The sequence below is a fragment of the Sciurus carolinensis genome, chromosome 1 (genome assembly GCF_902686445.1).
Source record: "Sciurus carolinensis chromosome 1, mSciCar1.2, whole genome shotgun sequence".
In the NCBI taxonomy this organism is placed as follows: Eukaryota; Metazoa; Chordata; class Mammalia; order Rodentia; family Sciuridae; genus Sciurus; species Sciurus carolinensis.
In genome coordinates, this window is record NC_062213.1 from 147,590,600 (window position 1) to 147,608,708 (window position 18,109).

The 18,109-nt window shown below is 37.6% G+C and overlaps 1 protein-coding gene across 2 annotated transcripts in view; it reads left to right on the plus strand.

The window, feature by feature from the left end:
• Erich3 (glutamate rich 3) overlaps nt 1-7,540 on the plus strand; it is a 121,387-nt gene extending 113,847 nt beyond the window's left edge. For both annotated transcript variants that reach the window (XM_047533588.1, XM_047533661.1), the window contains 3 exons: nt 815-940; nt 4,267-6,518; nt 7,174-7,540. In XM_047533588.1, the coding sequence (XP_047389544.1) occupies nt 815-940; nt 4,267-6,500 (2,360 nt within the window). In that variant the 3' untranslated portion in view covers nt 6,501-6,518; nt 7,174-7,540. The remainder of the gene's footprint in view (nt 1-814; nt 941-4,266; nt 6,519-7,173) is intronic.
• Nucleotides 7,541-18,109: the final 10,569 nt, after the last annotated feature.

Below are 18,109 nucleotides of genomic sequence, written 5' to 3' on the forward strand. Positions count from 1 at the left end.
AACTATAGTATTATAAGGGTGGTTTTTATTGGTCTATTGGATGGATGGGGAAAGCTGATATTCACAGTTAGTATTTACCAAGTGCATAGGCACCTGAAAATAAGTGGGACATAAGCATTCTCCACAGACATTATTTATCCTCCTAATAACCATTGAGTTGATCATTTCTTTTTGAAAAATGGATAAACTGAGGCTTAGCTTAAAACTTGTTCAAGATGATATAGTTAGTATGGACTGTTACTGGAACTAGGTCTCTGTGAATGTGAAGTCCGTGCGATAGATAATAGTGTCTTTTTTTCTATCAAATTTATAGGCATCATGTAATAGCTTTTTATTGCTTTTGTCCATATGGAGTGAGTATTGTGGTCAAATCACTGAAATATACTAATGAATGAAATGCTTGTAGTGTAGTCAGCTCTGGTAGTTTTAGAAATGTAAAAGAGCAGTGATGACTGGTGTCATAAAAGCCATGACATATATTTCTATAACGTAAAAGGCAACAAAACTACTTTTCCAATCATTTCATTGCATGTGCATTTGGCAAAAGGTCACTGCTTTTGGCTGTTGTCTTTTTCAGTATAAGTATATTTCTTTGCATGTGTCTCTTCATGATCTTCTTTTATGCCTTGTGTTTCCTTTTTTTGAATTCAAAGCATGGGAGTAGTTTAATCTTCATAGATTTTAAAGGCAAGGTCACATTTTAATGTGAATGCATTTAAATCAACTGCACTTGCTTGAATGATATGAAATAACTCAGCAATGTCCCCATGACCTGCTTTTAAACCTTTTGATATTTTATATGATCTCCAATCAGTTGGACAGATAATAAGTGAAGCCTTGGCACCGGGCTGCCACTGCCACTATGACACTGAGTCTGGTGTCAGCAGCACAGACGAGCAGGAGAAGCCCACGAGGAAGCCAGAGATTGACACAGGTGGAGGTAAGGACACATCATTACCTACGAAAGACCTTCAGAAATCTTCTGCAAAAGATAGATCATTTTCATCTTTCATCTTCCTATTCTTATTTCTTCCTTCTGCCACTTTTTTTTTTTTTTTCAGGTAATGAGTATGATTACAGGATGTGGTTGAGAGACCGATAGGGGAGCTTTAAAACTGATATTAGCTATGAATGTTACCATTCTTTCTTTTTAATAAATTGGTATCTAAGATTTAAAAAAAAACCCAAAACTCCGGATTCTGAAATTCTGATAGGAATTTTCAGATCAAATCTTGTTTCCTAGCCTGTGTCCCATATGGTTGACCAAGTACATGAATTTTTCTTAACTGACCCAATTGAAGACACCAAGAACCACAGCACATCATGTTTCACAAGGATTCATTTAAAATTCTTTTTTTTTTTAATTAGGAAAGAATTTATTGCCATCCACATATGACCTGGCTCTTCATAATGAGTATTCTAACTATAAGATTGCCAATTAGAGATTGATTTAACAGATCATGACTCATATGTATTTGGTCAAATTCCTTATCCTTGACATTATTCTTTCTTATTTTTAGTGAATGGTTTTTTAGAGGTTCTGATTTGAATTTGTGTATATGCCTACAGGGGTTATTATTCTTATATATTGTATGATTACATTACCCCACTTCTCATTTTGTCATCAAGCACATTGTAGATTTTACCCTACTTCCAAGCTAACAACTTAGCTAGCCACAGTTTCATGGATGCTGTTAGAAGACACAAGATGAGCTCCATTTCTCCCTGCACAATGTGAGAAGGACCAGTTGACATTTGAAGAAGCAGTGAGTTACAGGAGAGGTCCTTGGAGTTTTTGCAGTGCGCATTCTGTTGAAGGAATTCCAGTGCACTCCTCAACCATTCCTTCTGCAATGTAGCCATAGTAATTATTGATCAAGTCTAATTCAAGCAAGGAAATCAATTAATTGTAAGCTGTAGGAGGAGAGTGTGAAGGGATGATTTCCTTCTGTGGGTTGGCACTGTACTAAACATTTTATAGAAACTCTCTCATTTACTATCAAGAGAATTCTGTGAGTCAATCATGACGATTCCTGTTTTATGGGTATGACAATGAAGGATTAGGGAGGTGTTGTTTCCCAAGTTCAGACAGCCAGTAAGTGGAGAATTGGCACCCTCACTCAGGTCTGACTGCCACATACACTCCACTAAAACAAATTGCCGGTTTATGAATATTGCTTGCTCTCTTATACTAAATATTTTTTTCAAAAAGCTCATGAAGTTTTAAAAAACATGTTTCATGTTTTTAAACTGATATTTCTTAGAAAGTCTTCAATTACTCTCTTTCCCTTGCTTCAGGAATGTCATTCACAACTTCCCTGTGGTGTGTACATTCACATAATAGCTCAGTTGGATTCATTGGCACTCTGTCTCCCAGAATTTAGACACAGTGTATTATTACATGTGACTAGGCAATTTTATTCCCTTGTTTTCCTGAATGTTCTTTAATTAATCCAAAAATTTAGAGGCCAACTTTCAAAAAACAAAGTACTTTAAACTTTTTCATAACTGACTTTTTAATGATACTTTCATACAGGAATTTGAATAGCAAGATATACCATTCAAGTGACTTGACACACATTGCTGTTTCACATTGTTTTAATGTTATTTTGTTTCCAACCCAGTAATAATATATAATGAAAAAAAATGGACCATATTCTCAGGTGAATTTGTTACATGTTCTCTGAGTAAACAGTTTGGGTTCACATTTCCCTTTGGGAGATTTTAGGTACAATTTAGAAATAATTGCTGTTATGCACAGAGGGCCACCTATAAAAGTCAGCCTCAGACCTGTTGATAAACCTGAAATTTCTATTTTATTCCTCTGAAATAAGACTCAAAAATTACCTTCCAAATATATTGCTAAGGGTAATGCCATATCAGCTATAATTACCTTATCTCAAAATAGTTTGTCATATCATGGTAAGAGACTGAGTGAATGCAGTAAAGATAAGTTAGGAGAGGTAATGGGTTGGCAATAGTCTTGAATGGAGTGTAAGAACAGATAAAAATTAGGAGGGGTGTTTGGTTTCTGTTGGATTGTGCATGATGGTGTTGCAGGTAAGAGAGGAAGCCAAGTGAAAAAACAAAGATACACTTGTAAACTTCATGAGTTTACAAGGTGTTTAGAGGTTGATACCCAGATATGACAACTTATTTGACAGCATATAACCCAGGGTCTTTTATAATTGAAAAAACTTAGATGAATAAAAATTATTAAGAAGACAATTTTTTAAGCTTCTACCACCTTAAATACTATTCTTCATCTGGAAAATGCAAAATTTTGGGGTATTTGCATGACATGAATTTACTTATTTTGCATGTATCATTCAAAAAAATGTGCTTTTGTTAAATAATAAAACTCTATTTGAAGCCTTTTTGAAAACATAGCAAACTTAATGCTTATTGAAACAATAGCTAGTACACGCCAATTGGCCAGAGAATTATGGATAAGTACTTAAGACGTACTTCAAGGAAGTTATTTATGTAGAAAATTATGCCAGAATACAAAGTCCTTTCTTGTTCTGTGATCCTGTTTTGCCAAAGGCAAATAAGTTTCTGAACATAGATGGTAGGTATCCTGACCTATAATACAAATTAGTGTCTTTATTAAAAAATCTTACCTTGAGCTATGAAGTTTTTTTGATAGTCAAATCTAGATACAGTAGCTTTAAAATATGGGAGTAATATGTGATATGATTACCATTTCTATGTCATGACTGTGTTGCTAAGTACCCACATAGCTGAAATATAGTCAGAAGACTGTCATATTTTGATATGTTATGATGCCATAAGGAATGGTGATTTTTAAGAAAATTAAATTTAAATTAATTTAAATACTATTTTTCTTAGGTTTTATTTTTAAAATTTTCCCGTAAGTCAATATTTCAAGTAATAGTAGGGGGTTTGAGCATGTCTGTGTATGTGTGTGAGAGAGAGAGAATTTATCATTTCTAAAGCATGGGGGCATGAAGGCTTTTTGCTTACTTTCAGCATTTCTGATGTTCATTTTTCCTTTAATATCAATATGTCCATTAAATTTGAAAGAATTTCTTTTTATAATAAAAGGCCATTATTAAACCAGTATACAAATTATACTCAGGGATATCATAGAACCAACTGAGGACATGTTGTCTATATAATATCAATGTCTCCTTGATAACATTTACAAATCTCTTATAAATAAGTATGTAAGTTGATATATGTCATCTTCTCCTTTGTCCACTTTGATTGAAGTAAACTTGTTCTCTATCCTTATTTTTATAGCATCAATTAGGAATTTAGTAGTGGAGGAAAGGGCAGTGCTCCACTTCTACAAGGAGTCTGAGCAGGTTGCACTGCAGAAGAAAGAAGCAATGGAGGAAGGTGCCACTCCCCAACACCAGGATGCAGCACTCAGGGGTGGGGTGGGGGTAAATGAGGTTCTCCCTGGGGAGAGGCAGACAATTGCAGAGCCTCTAGCACTAGAAGAGCAGCCCACAGAGAACAGCAAGGTGCCTCTGCGTAGGACAAGCTGGGCGGAGGAAGAAGCAGATGGGAATGGAAGGCAGGGTCCAGAAGGGTTCAACCCCACAGAAACAGCAGCAGAAAGAGACTCTCTGGGTCTGAGTGAAGAAGAGGCTCCTCAAGAGCAGGTCCTGATGCAAACAGTGCTTAGGACAGAGCAGGCAGCTTCTGAAGGGGAGCAGGGTTTAGAAGAGGCGGCACTGACAAACACCACAGCACTAAGCACGAAGCATCTTCAGAGGGCAGCTCCTCCGAGAGAATCAGAGACATCTCCAAAGATGCAAGCAACTGAGAAAGGGGTGACTGTGAAAAAGCCAAATGTGGATGCAAGTGAAGAGGAAGCACTCACAGAGCTGGAGGACATGGGACCCATTGAAGACACAGCATCTGAGAGAGAGGATGGCTCAGAAGAGATAATAGTTGGGGGAGAGGAATCAGGCAAAGAAAGGAAGGAAGTTCTGGAAATAGAAACCCCCTTGAGCAGCTCCACAGGAGAGGCAGGGGCAAGCCAGGTGGGGCTTTCAGAGGGCAGCCCAGAAGAACTCTGTGAGGAAGGTGCAGGCAGGACAGAGAACGGGAGCAAAGCAGAAGATGATAGGGAAGAGAGGAAAGAACAGTTACTGGGGGAGTTAGGGTTAGAGGTAGCAGGAGAGGGGAGGAAAGTGGAGAGCTCCAGAACACCTCTGAGGGAAACTGGATCTGAGAGAGAAGAGGTGACAAGGGCAAATGCAGCTAAGGATGAAGATGCTTTAGAAGAGGAGCGAAAACTTAAAGGGGAAGAGATGGAAGCAGTGAAGGAAGCGAGATCTGAGGAACAGACCAAAGAATCTGAAAATGAAATCGAATCTGATGTTGAGGATGCACAACCCACAGAGGCAACTGAAATGACTCAAGATTCAGGGCTTTTAGAAGATTCACTGAAAGAAAGAGGAGTGACCTTGTTTGAAGTAACACATGGATTTGAAAAGTCAATGGAGAAAGTAACAGCTCTGAAGAAAGAAGTAGTAGAGGAAGGATTGAACGAAGCTGGAGACACAGAGCACAAGGACAGAGCAGGGCTGCTGGGCCAGCAGAACATGGCTCTAGTAGAGCAGGAACAGGAACAGGGGCCCCACCATGATGGAGAGAACACATTAGAGGCTGCAAAGTGTGCAGCCCAGGACCAAGATTGCCTTGCAGGAATGCAGAAGAAGGATGAAGAAGGAACTTTGCAGGGGCCAGGAGGAGTAGGGGTCATGATGCTGACTGAGGGAGATTCCAGGATGATGGAAAATATCAGTGAAGAAGCACTGGGTGGGGTCCCAGAGGAGGAGGGGGGTGAAGAGCACACTCTGGAGAAAAGAGTGACAAAAGACAGCAACACAGAGGGCAGTGGGGCTACAGGAGAAGGAGCAGTCCTGACTGAGGAAGATCTGCACCAAGGAGGAGGAGCAGCAGAAGCAGCCTCAGAGAGAAGGGAGGTGTTGGCAGATTCAAAGACAGCTAAGGGGAAAACAGCAAATAGAGCTTCCTCCTTCTCAGATGTTGCTTGGGAGGAAACATGGCACAAAGGGGATGAGGTGCTGGGAAAAACAGCAGCTGCAGAGAGGGTGGCAGCAGAGGAAACAGGACTGAGCAAGGAGGAGGTGACAGTGACATCAGCTGCAGAGCCTGGGGAGGGAGCTCTCCTGGAAACTTTCCATCTCGAGAGGCAGGGCCAGCAGCTAGGACAGGATCAAGAGGGAGAGGAAGTGGAGGCCAGTCAGAGTGTAAGGTCAGTAGGAGAGCGGGCAGGAACAGGGAGCAGTGATGGGGGGCAAGAATCAGGAACGGCTGAAGAATTCGGACGAGGATCATCACAGGAGAGAGAGGCAGAGCTGAGCAGAGGGAGTGTAGAGGCAGTGGCAACACTTTCTGTGAAGCCTGATTTCTCTGGAACCCAAGAGGAGCAAGAGCATATGGTTCAAAGAGAAAGTGAGAGTGCAGATGTTCCTCTGAACAACATGAAGGACTAGGAGATTTTGTGGCAGACGGTGAGTTTAAGTCTGATCTGTTTGCAGATGGAATAGAAATCCTGCCTGTGGGCCTCCTCTCTTTGGGGCTGGCTGGTCCCTTTATTGTTGTTTGCCGTGTACACATACACAGGCTTCCTTCCTGTGGTGCTTAGGCCCAGCAGCAGGAGGGTGGCTAGGGGAGGTGGAGGAGGGGCCAAAGCACACACAGAATCCCACTTCAGTTACCTTCCCTACTCAAGTCCTACTCTGTCCTTGCAAACACATCTCCCTTAAGCAGGAGATCAGTGTTTTTCTGAAGGGGCCCCAAAGTCGAAACATAGAAGAATGTGCCTCCAAGTCAAGACACAGGAGTAGAGAATCAAACCCTAGAATTCATTCCATTTTAGTGTTTTAAAGGATGGAGTGAAGATGGTCAGTGCTCAAGTGCTTTTAAATGGTCCCTATGTCTTCATTTTCACAGTATTATGAAGTTTTATACATGCATATGTAATTTTACATATATAAAATATAAATACTATATATTTACTTAGTATATAATAATCAACTACATAAATATTGAAGACTGAAGCGAAAGACACAAATTGATTTTTTATTATTTCCTAGTATTTCCTTGATGGCTCCTATTTTGAGTGATTCTATTCATAATATTACTATCCTTTTTGATATTTTTCAGAGTATTTTAAAAGTTTCTTCTGGAAGACATAAAAGCTGGAGAAAGAGTCACCCAAGCATCTCACTAAGTCTTTAGACTTTATCTTTTTTTTTTTTTTTTTCTTTAATTACTGTGCTTGTCTGAGATGGTTCCCAGTCCATCAGTGACCTCAGTAATCACTTTGAGAATAGCTCAAGCAGATCTGCAAGAACCTCCATATAAGTATTGGTTCCAAAGAGAGAACTGAAAAGCTATTACAAATTCTGTACAGCTAATGTGTCTATATTCAAATCAGATTGATGGTTTTCAAATGTTTGACTTTTATCACAGATCAATGGAAGGCCCAGAACTAATGCCTGGAGTTTGTTTAAATCTTTTTTTTTTTTTTTTTTTTTTTTTTTTTTTTTACAATCAAATATTAGTCCTAGTTTTATACATAGGGGTTTTATTTAAAATCTGTGGCTTGGTACTTTAATGATAGGCTGAGAAAATGAGCTCTAAAGGTCCTTCCATGTGTATCAAGACTAAAGATTGGTCCAAGCCTCTGAGTCCTTCCTGAAAAGAATTCCATGCATGTATATTCATTTATACTTGGAAATATTCATTCATTCTACTTATGCCAGTGGAGTAAAGTGCAAATCTTATTCCAAAATGCCCTATGTTTTTGTATGTGTTTCTGTAGTTCTGCTTTCCCAGGTAGACTCGTAAAATGGTAACTTTACAGCATTTTGTCCCTGATGGTCTCATTTATGGGTCCACTCAAGTTTAAATCAAAGTAGTAAATAATTTAGATAAGTGGAATGAGTATACTAATTATCGCAGGTAGATGTGGCCCATCAGCACATATGCTGACATGCTAGACTTTTTAGTTGATGTCATTCAGTGAAGAAGAAACTTGAATAAAATCGGTGTGCTGCTCATCTTCCCAAGTTCTGTTATTTCAAACCTGCAGTCCATAGTAGATCAACAGCCCTATTGCTTTCTATATTACCACCTGGTATTATTTTCTAGTACAGTGTCAGCATGCCCCCAGGGGTTTCGATTTCCTTGAAGACATCTACATAGCACACATGTTTGGCCACCTTTTTTCCAGGAGAAAGGGATGAAAGAGAATGTCCAAAAGCAGCAATTCTCCAATAGGACAACACATTAGTCTTTTATGGGGCACTCTTTCCTAAATGACTGTATCTCTGGCCCCACCAGAGCATCAGATTTAGTTCATTTTAAATGCACCTACACATCAGTATTTTAAAATATGGAAAAAGAAACAAACAAAAAACCTTTCTGTTTGTTTCTACATGGAACCAAAGTTAAGAACTGCTGCCCAAAATCATCACAGAATCCATTGACTGCCTTCAACTCTATGCCTTTAGGGACTAGGCATGTTATTTTTACAGGTATTTTTCACTTTAATGAATGGTAAAGTCATTCAAAAATCAAATATATGCTGGACCAAATGGATAAGATAGTGTATTTGTTCTTTAATCATGAACAGTGTTGGTATCACTTGGAACTTGTTCCTGGCTTTTCATACCTACTAAGTTAGAACTGTGGGTGGAGATTAGCGACTGGTGTTTTAACAAGTCCTCTGGCAATTCTGATGGATAAATCTGAAACTGCCCTCATGGCCTATACATTGTACTGAGGGTTCAACTCAGTTAGAAAATGATTGCAGAAGCACAGTGAACTTTCCTCTTTCTCTCTCTCTCTTTCTCTATCTTTTTCTTTCTTTCTCTAAGAAATAGTAATGACTATAAAAGTGATGAATTCAAACTAACGTTTGGTTGTATTATGATTGTATTAGAGTATATATGAGGTTCCTTTACATACCCCATATTGAAGATGAGTACTTACTTCTCCCTGTACATCATACATCTTCATTTATCTGATGATCTATGAGTGGATTTCATCTACTTTACATCCAGTTTCATTTATTTTACTGAGCTGCATTTCTCTGGAGCTCTATGATTTCATCCTCAATATGACAGAGCACTTTGAATACACAGCACCTTATAAGAAAGATTATAAACTTGTTGATCACATTGAAAAATGAGTTTCACACAATGTGCTAAATGGAAATTGCATTGGATTATTTTTATATTCAACACATTCCATCAAAACATTCTGTAACATAATTCTACAATCTGCGTGTAGGTTTAACTGTGAAATTCAGGGTTGTGATGTTTTGATTAAGTGAATTATTTCTCTGCAAATACTACATTGATAAAATTATGTATATTGTTCAACCAAACTCATATTTTTCCTAGTTTCTTCATTATTTAAAGCATAAATAAATAATATATTTACAGGTATTTTGTGTGAATTGTTCTTTGTAAATAAGTCTTAACTTTTAAAATCTTTGTGTTCTTTCCTTCCTAACAAAATTTGAATTATTAGAACAAAGAGAATTAGTTTTATTGAGTGTATGTGTTTATATCAACTGTCCACATTTATATATGTCTTTCAAATGTGGGGTAACGTCAGGAGATTATTTTCACTATTTTATCAATAAGTAAGCAAAAGCTCAATATAATTAAGTGGCTTGTCTAAAATCATGGTCAATATCAGGTCATCTGATTCTAAACTTTGACTGTTTTGGAATCATATACACGGCTTCTGGGAAGAGTTATTCTAGACACTAAGGGAGTAAATGTGAATCTCTGCATATTTGTGTTTATTTGTAGAAGCGGAAAGATCTAATATGTATCATCTAATACTGAGAAATTAGTTTTGCTTCTAGCTAGTGTTAATAAAAGAACAAATAGATTTAAACAATTCAAGAGAAAAATAGCTAATAGAAAAGTAGGGGAAGTATTAGGCTTTCTAGTTGAATTTCTATGACTTCATAAACTCTTACGTTGTAAATCTAAAGAATAGTTGAGTTCCTTAACCTTTTAAGGGCAATAATTTTGCCACAATTATTGCCTTGGAAAATGATTGTTTGAACAAAGCAAAGAAAACTGTAAGGAACATTCATCTAGTGAGCGAAATATCCCAACAGACTCAAGGACAGCCTGGAGGAGGCCGCTTCCGACCTTGGGTAATATTTCGTTCCAGACTTCTGTACCACTCGATTGTGTCATTTAAAAAAAATTCCCTGTCACCATGGATAGCAGAAGAGGTACAAGAGAACAAGGAATAAATATGGCTGGAATTCTTTAAAAGTCACTCTCAAACTCACCTATCTTTTTTATATTTTGTTCGTTTTTTTTTCCCCCTTCTTCTAATATGCCCAGTGACAGGAAATCTATGCTTTTCAAAATAACTAGAAACTCACTCTATGAGATAAACTGGTGGACAATTGAGACTGCACATGCCTTTTGTAATTCCTTGTAGACATTTCAGACTGTTTAGTCATCTGCGCAGCCCTTACAATATTTTAGTATATTGCTATCTTCCCCCATTCTTTTTAGGGAAAATGAGGTGCACGGAAGATTCCTAGGGCAAATAAACTGATGCCAAAGTCTCTCCTTTGCAAATGTTTCTTGGTCTTCATTAAATACCTACTTATAATTAAAGGTTATGTTAAGGACTCATAAATTTTGAGAGAAACTTCACAGTTGTTCAAGAGCTTGGTGGTAATATGACAAACTTCCAACTAGCGTTTGTGTGCCCCAAGGGAAGTCAGAGCTTTTCATGGGATTCATGGGCAAATGTACTTCCAAATGTACTTTGTCTTAAAAACCAACTTCAGAACCACCCTGGGGTGGAGCTCTTCCATGTTGCCAATCTCTCACTCTCTATTTACAGCAGAGGCCAAACCTTCACTCAGTGACCCCTAGATGACACAACCAAGACAAAGGAACAACTTGAAATATGGTTGTAGGGATGGAGGAAAGGAAAATTTTAATAAGTGGTTAGCAAATTCTTCTGCGAGTCAAGTGATTTTCAATTGTTTTCAAGAAAACTAAACAAAGATCTGACTGAATCCTCTGCTGATTAACCATTACATTTTTTCTTGGTATTTTATTTGAGTTTTGGTAAATTACTCAGAAGGAGTTCAAAGAAGAGCACTGCTGCACAACATGACAAACGACTTTGATTCCCATCCACTTATTTATGTGACATGCATAAACACTACGTTTTTATATCTATAAAAATAAAACTCAAAATGAAATAAAACTGATGTGGTACACTCATTCTAGTAGTAAATAATATTTGTTCACAGAGCTACAAACTAATTAAAAATAGAAATCACTATCTTCAGAGATGTGTTTCTGCTTTTATTTTTTATGTGTAATGTTTATCAAAATTTATAATGCAAGTTGTCCTGACCAAATGTGTATTGCTAATAATTGCAACGATAGCTCAGTGCAGAAGAAATTTAACACTTAAAGTCTTATGGTCACAGGACATTTTTTAAAATTAAAATTTAATTTATATAATAATTTAGTGGCAGGAAAAGTGTGACAGGGAGATCAATAAAAGACTTAAAACTATAAAAATATACTGCAGTAGCATAAAATTCTGTGGGAAAAGTGGTATGGAAATGTAATTTTAATAAATAAGAGTGCAACATGTGGTATTTGTCTTCCTGTGCCTGACTTATTTCACTTAACATAATGTCTTTCAGACTCATCCATGTTGCTGCAAATAACAAAATTTCACTCTTTTTAGGGAGCAATAATATTTCAATGTCTATATACCACCATTTTCTTTTTCTGTTAATTCTATTGATGGATACCTAATTTGATTCCCTTTCTTGACTATCAAGAAGAGTCCTGCAATAAAATATGGGAGTGCAGATATGTCTTTAGACATCCTGATTTTCTTTCTTTTGGAAATTAAAAGAGTGGCATTTTGAAACATTTGTAAACCCCTTTAATGACTGGCTTAATGAAAGACATCTGGATTCATACCTATGCTTTTCTACTCAATCTTTTGTGATAGTACATGTTTTGTAGCCCTTGGAAAACACTCTAGTATACTCATTAAACAATAAAAGTGCAAAAGGCAAACAATGTCTAAATATAATTTTATTATAAAAATAATTATGAACCTCCAAGGTTTTTAGAAAGATACTTTGAGAAGGGGAGGGGAACTAGAGAGAGGCTGATTATCAAATATGCAAATAGAGTTAAATGTGATGAGTAAGTTCTAGTGTTCTACAGCACAGTAGGTTGGTTAGAGTCAAGAGTAATTTATTGCATATTTCAAAGTAGCTAGAAGAAAGGATTTTGAATGTTCCTAACCAGAAATAATATTTGAGGTAATGGATGTGATAATTACTCTTATTTGATCATTATACATTATATACATGTACTAAAACAATATACTATACCTCATAAATACGTATTAATTGTCAAGTAAAATTTATAAATATGCTAACCTATACTACATAGTTAGTCCTATAATGGTTGCGACTCTACTAAATATTTACAGACTTTATGTCATTATTTCCTAAATAAATATTTACATAGCATTTAAATAAAAATAAGATTTTCTAATGCTAAGGCAGAATTTAGTCATGTACTTTTGAAAATGGATGTCTGAGGTCAGGTTCCCCAGGAAATGACTCTGGAACAGAGGTTCATATGCAGGTTTATTGGGACAATCCCTAAGATCAACTCTGTGGGAAAGTAAGGAAGTAGAACTAGGCTGAGAGAAAGGATGGACTGTGAGTAGTTGCCAGTGAGGTTGCAGACCACCCATGGGGAGCTCCAGGGCCGGGACTTACCAAATGGAGGTAAGGGGCCAAACCTCAGTTTCCATGATAGACCAATGGGTCCCTGTTGGCTGCTTCCTCAGGAGGAAACACGACCTTGAGCTAGGTGGTCTCTTCAGTCAAAAGCAGTTCCTGTAGAGAAATTCAGATACTACACCCTCTCCAGGTAACTGCATCTATTGTGAAGAGGGCGTTGGGTGGCACTCCAGAGCACCCACTGAAGAGAGAAGGTAATTGCTATGGCATTTTTATTATATTGGACTCATGTAGAAAAGAGATGTAACCATTTTATCTTAAAATGTCCTATTTTATAACAGGCTAGAAATTATATCTGTGAGTACTATTTAAACTCATGAACAGTTTTAGATGTCAATGAAAAAAATGTGTGAGTACTGACAGTTTTTCAAACGCTCTTAGAGGTTATGTGCACAAAAATATTGAAGAGTACTGGTATAAAGGACAAGGTGAAAGTGCACTGCTGTGTTTTCAAGCTACTTGGCATGGCAGTCATCACAAGTCAGTTGCCAAAATTTTGACTAATGTGCCAAATTCTTTTGGCTACATTCTACTCTAAGTGATATCTGTCAGCATGTTAATGAATGGGTCATGCTGTTTGGTGTTGCAACAAGGAAGCAGAGTCCCTGTATAATATTGAACTGTTTCTAGGGAAGGAATAAGTCCGTCCAGTGTGTCTTCCACAGACACTATTAGGGTGGTTGACAGCTGTCCTCAAAGAGCATCCAGTGCTAGAGAGCTTGGGGTCACAAAACTTTCCGCTAAAGGATCAGACTATAAGTATGAAATATATGCTTGCAACCTCCAACCCTGCCATTTAAAGCTAAAGCAGTCATATATTATACTTAAACAAGTGGTCCATGACTATTCTAATAAATCTATTTTTAGAAAAGGTGAAGGTGTATCAGATATGACTTGAGGGCTTGTAGCTTATGGACCTCTGTTAAAAACTTACTAGGTCAATTGTCTGTAACTGTGTAGATTAAACTTTCACTTCTCAATAGGCCATGGGACATTTTAGGTATTTCAAAGACATGGCTTAAACACAAAAATTGGGAAAAGCTACCACAAGGAAATAATTGATTTTTTAAAATGTATAACATCTTTTTAAAAATTTTTTTTAAAATTTGTAGAATGCATTTATGTATTTTGATAAGTCATACATAAATGAGGTATAATTTTCATTTTTCTGATTGTACATATTGTAAGATCACATCAGTCATGCAGTCATATATGTACATGAGGCAAAATCACATGGTGGAGTGAATGCCTTATCAGAACCTTCCTCTCTTAACTCTGTGATTAGAGAGCTTCATCTTAGGTTTTCAATCCTTTCTTCCTTCCTCCCCCATCTTCTCTGTTACATCTGTTAGAACGCAAATGTGAGACATTGTAAAGAAGGAAAAAACTGTAGAATTCTGACACATTCCATGTCACACAGGCTGACTCATTCTTCAGGAGAACTTAGCTCTATGAGAGAAGAGATGTGATCTGTTCTGATCCTGTGCAATCCCCAGTGCCAAAACAGTGTCTGGCACAAGGCAGGCACTCACTAAGACATAGTAAACGAATGAGTGTAAGAATTGAAGTATAGGTTGGGATAGTATTTTGTTATGTTTTTCTTGAAAAAATTTTAAGCCCAAATCTGATCGATGCTGATAGATTCAAGGAATGTCTATTGTTTTACAAAACAATAGAGTTGGTAGAAACAATACAGATCACAGACTCCATTTGTTCCTCTTAATGGATGTGATGTAGACAGCAGAGGCTCTTGGGGTCTGAGGAGGGGTTACGACTTGGCTAGGACTAAAACAGGATGGAATTCCATTCTCTAGAGTTTTTAGACTTCACAATGCTGTTTTTCATTAGTCAAATTTTTTTTACACACACAGAATCCTAATTTCTAATGCAATTTGCTCTCTAAATCTCAGTATTTTTTTTTCAGAACAGCTAATTTGGCTCTTGATTTGCAAACAGAATAGAAATATTTGAAAATAGAAATTTCAAATGCAATATAAGGTGAGGTATTATGGTTATTCAGATTATAAAAGTCCCTGAGTGTGTCACTACTTTTGTAATCCCCACTGAGACTGCCAAAGTTCCTAGAGACAGCAGAAATTCCACATAACTATTATTTTACACACACACACGTGTGTGAGCTTACATGCATACCCTGACACTGACTAAAGAATAGAGACTCATGAAGAAGGAACAGAACTTTCCCATGGAAGTGCACACAGAAGTCTCCAGTAGAATTCCACAAATCACAAACCTATCTAAGCATATACAAATTAGCTTAAACTCAAATCTAAATCACTGGATCAACTCAGCTGCTTGTTAGACTTCTGAGATTTTTTTCGATCTCCAGAGGTCAGAGTTGGGCATCAGAACTTTAAAAAATACTTCCCCCAGGTGACTGCTGTGTGCAGCCAAGTCTGCACTGATCTGATGTCTGAATAGCTACAGAGACTAAAAACTATAAATGTGACAGTAAAATGTGATTTCATAAGCCGATTTAATTGGTGTAAGTATTATGCATTGACTATTTTACTTTATTCTTTTATTCTATTTTACCTTCTCTTTTACTTCTTTACTCATGAAGTTTCACAATGCTATGAGGAGGGTACTATTAGTCCATCTTACAGATGATGAAACTGGAGCACAGAAAGGTAGAGTAGCATATCCAGATGCAGAGTTGAAGCTCACAATTGGGTGAAATTGCTCCATCTGGAGTGGAAGTTCTTAGAGTTTGGCTGTCGTAAGACTGAAGGGCTTATTCAGATAGAATAAACCCTGGGAGTTTCTCATTCATTAGGGCTGCAAGACACCTGAAAGTGGAAATTTAAAAAAAAAATTTTTTTGTTGTTGTTCTTTTTAGTTATACATGACAGTAGAATTTGTTTTGTTTTGTTTTCTGTTTTTTTTTTTTTTTTTTTTTTGGTATCAGGGATTGAACTCAGAGGCACTCGATGAACCACTGAGCTGCATCCCCAGTCCTATTTGTATTTTTTAGAGACAGGGTCTCATGGAATTGCTTAGCGCCTCGCTTTTGCTGAGAATGGCTTTGAACTCATGATCCTCCTGCCTCAACCTCCTGAGTCGCTGGGATCATGGGTGTGCACCACTGTGCCCAGCAATAGAATGTATTTTGATGTATCATATATACATGGAATATAACTCCCCACTTTTGTGGTTGTACATGATGTGGAGTTATCCTGGTCACATATTCATATATGAACAAAGGGAAATTTATGTCCAATTCATTCTACTGTCTTTTCTATTCCCATCCCCCTGCCTAAACCTCATTTCCCCTGTCCAATCTAGTGAACCTCCACTCCCGACCCCCCTATTTCACAATCAGATGCAGTCAGCATCTGCATATCAGAGAGAACATTTGGCCTTCAGTTTTTGGGGATTGGTTATTTCACTTAGCATGATAGTCTTCAGTCCCATCCCTTTACTGGCAAATGCTATAATTTCATTTTTTGGGCAGAATAATATTTCATTGTGTAATGCACCACATTGAAAATGTGAATTTCTCACAAATTCCTGGGTGATGCTGATGCTGCTGGAACACGGACCAGATTTAGAGAACCTAGAGTCCAAGCTGTTTTTAAAAAGCCCACCAGGCAATGCCAAGGTACAACTATAATTTGAGAGTCACTGCTCTCGGTTCACAGCCATGCCAAAGTCCCCTGGGAAGCTTTAAAATCCTGATGCCCAAACTACAGCCCAGCCATTAGCTCTTTGAGGGAGGCTGGACATCAATAGTTTTTAAAGTCTCCCTAGGAGCTGTGACAGAGAACCTCAGCTTTAGAGGTATTTGGTATTAGCCATGACATTGTACCAGCCCTGCCAGAGCACTGAGGTCTGAGACTTCCGTAGTCTAGCGCTGTCACAATTGCTAAGAGATATGCTGGTCATTGTTCTGTCACCACCAATGGCAGTAATTTCTGTTATACACTATTGGTCAGTAAGATGAGACTCCACATCCTTCCCTTCACCACTGGGACCTGGTCTGGAGTGGAATACTTCTTCCATAATAATTAGATTCTGTTATTTTAAAATCCTAGTCACCATTTGCATACTGACATTTGCGAGGCTGGGTCCTTGTGGTTGATTTAGCTTCTGAATGGCCGTGGTGTGGTAAGTGCTGCCTTCTCCAGGGACAGCTCATGCTCATGGGAAATCACCAGCAGTTGCCTACATGGTCCCTCTGGCTTAATACACAATGCTTGTGCACCCTGTGCCACCCAATCAAGGGGTCTCCTCTTAAGTGAGCACCTCTAGCCATGATACACAAGCTTCACACTTGTCCAGTCTGCACCTGAAAAACGCCTGCCCTCAACTGATCCCAAGGAGTTGGGGAAGGACCAAATCAAAGTACCTATTCATCTTACTTCGGGAGTATGTGCATCTAGGGAAATCAGGGTCTAATAAACATGAATGGTCTTGACAAGAGAAATAAATTAAAAAAGAGTAGCTTGAGGGAAAGGATTAGGAAGGGATTATGGTGGTCTCATCGATTTTACCTATTGGTATGTAATAGTGGTCTCCACTTAAGAGTTATGATCACACATATCTTGCATTGTTCCTGTGCAACAGAATCTAATGGCAAAACAAGGGCAGGTATTTAATATCCATTTTACAGATGAGGAAAAAATCACTGAGATTTTATACCCTTTTGTTCTTAAATGTTGCCTTCTGTATAATTTCTTCAGGGTATCTGCCAATTCTTTAAAAATGTATCTGTATGTTTAATTTTCTGTTAATGCAATTGCCAAGATTTTTAAGATTTTTTTTTTTAAATTTCTCAAAGTTTTATCCAGTCTTCAAGCCACATATACCTGTTCATTTTTGATGGTCACTTGCTGCTTGCTAATTTTTTTCATGTCATGTCATTTAAAAATTTTCTTCAAATAGTGTAATTACATAATACATGTAGTTATTTTCTTTTATAAAACCAAGTCTTCTATTATCTGGAATCCTTGATAACCTGGTTCTGTGGTTTGTTATTTATGCTGATTTTCATTCAGGATGGTTGGTTTTGCCATTTGTATGCTCTACTGAGTTCATCTTAATTTGTGAATGATCCTTTTGAAGTCCATTTTTATGTGTCAATTGTTAATAAAGCTTCCCCTCATTGTGGGCTCAAGGCCTGATAGTCAATCTCAATACTAATATTCTATCCTCTTCAGGGCAACCTTGGTTTTCCCTTGTGCTTACCCAGGTCACTGCTCATTTTAGCTCTTTTTGTGAAGTTTATTTCCTGCAAAT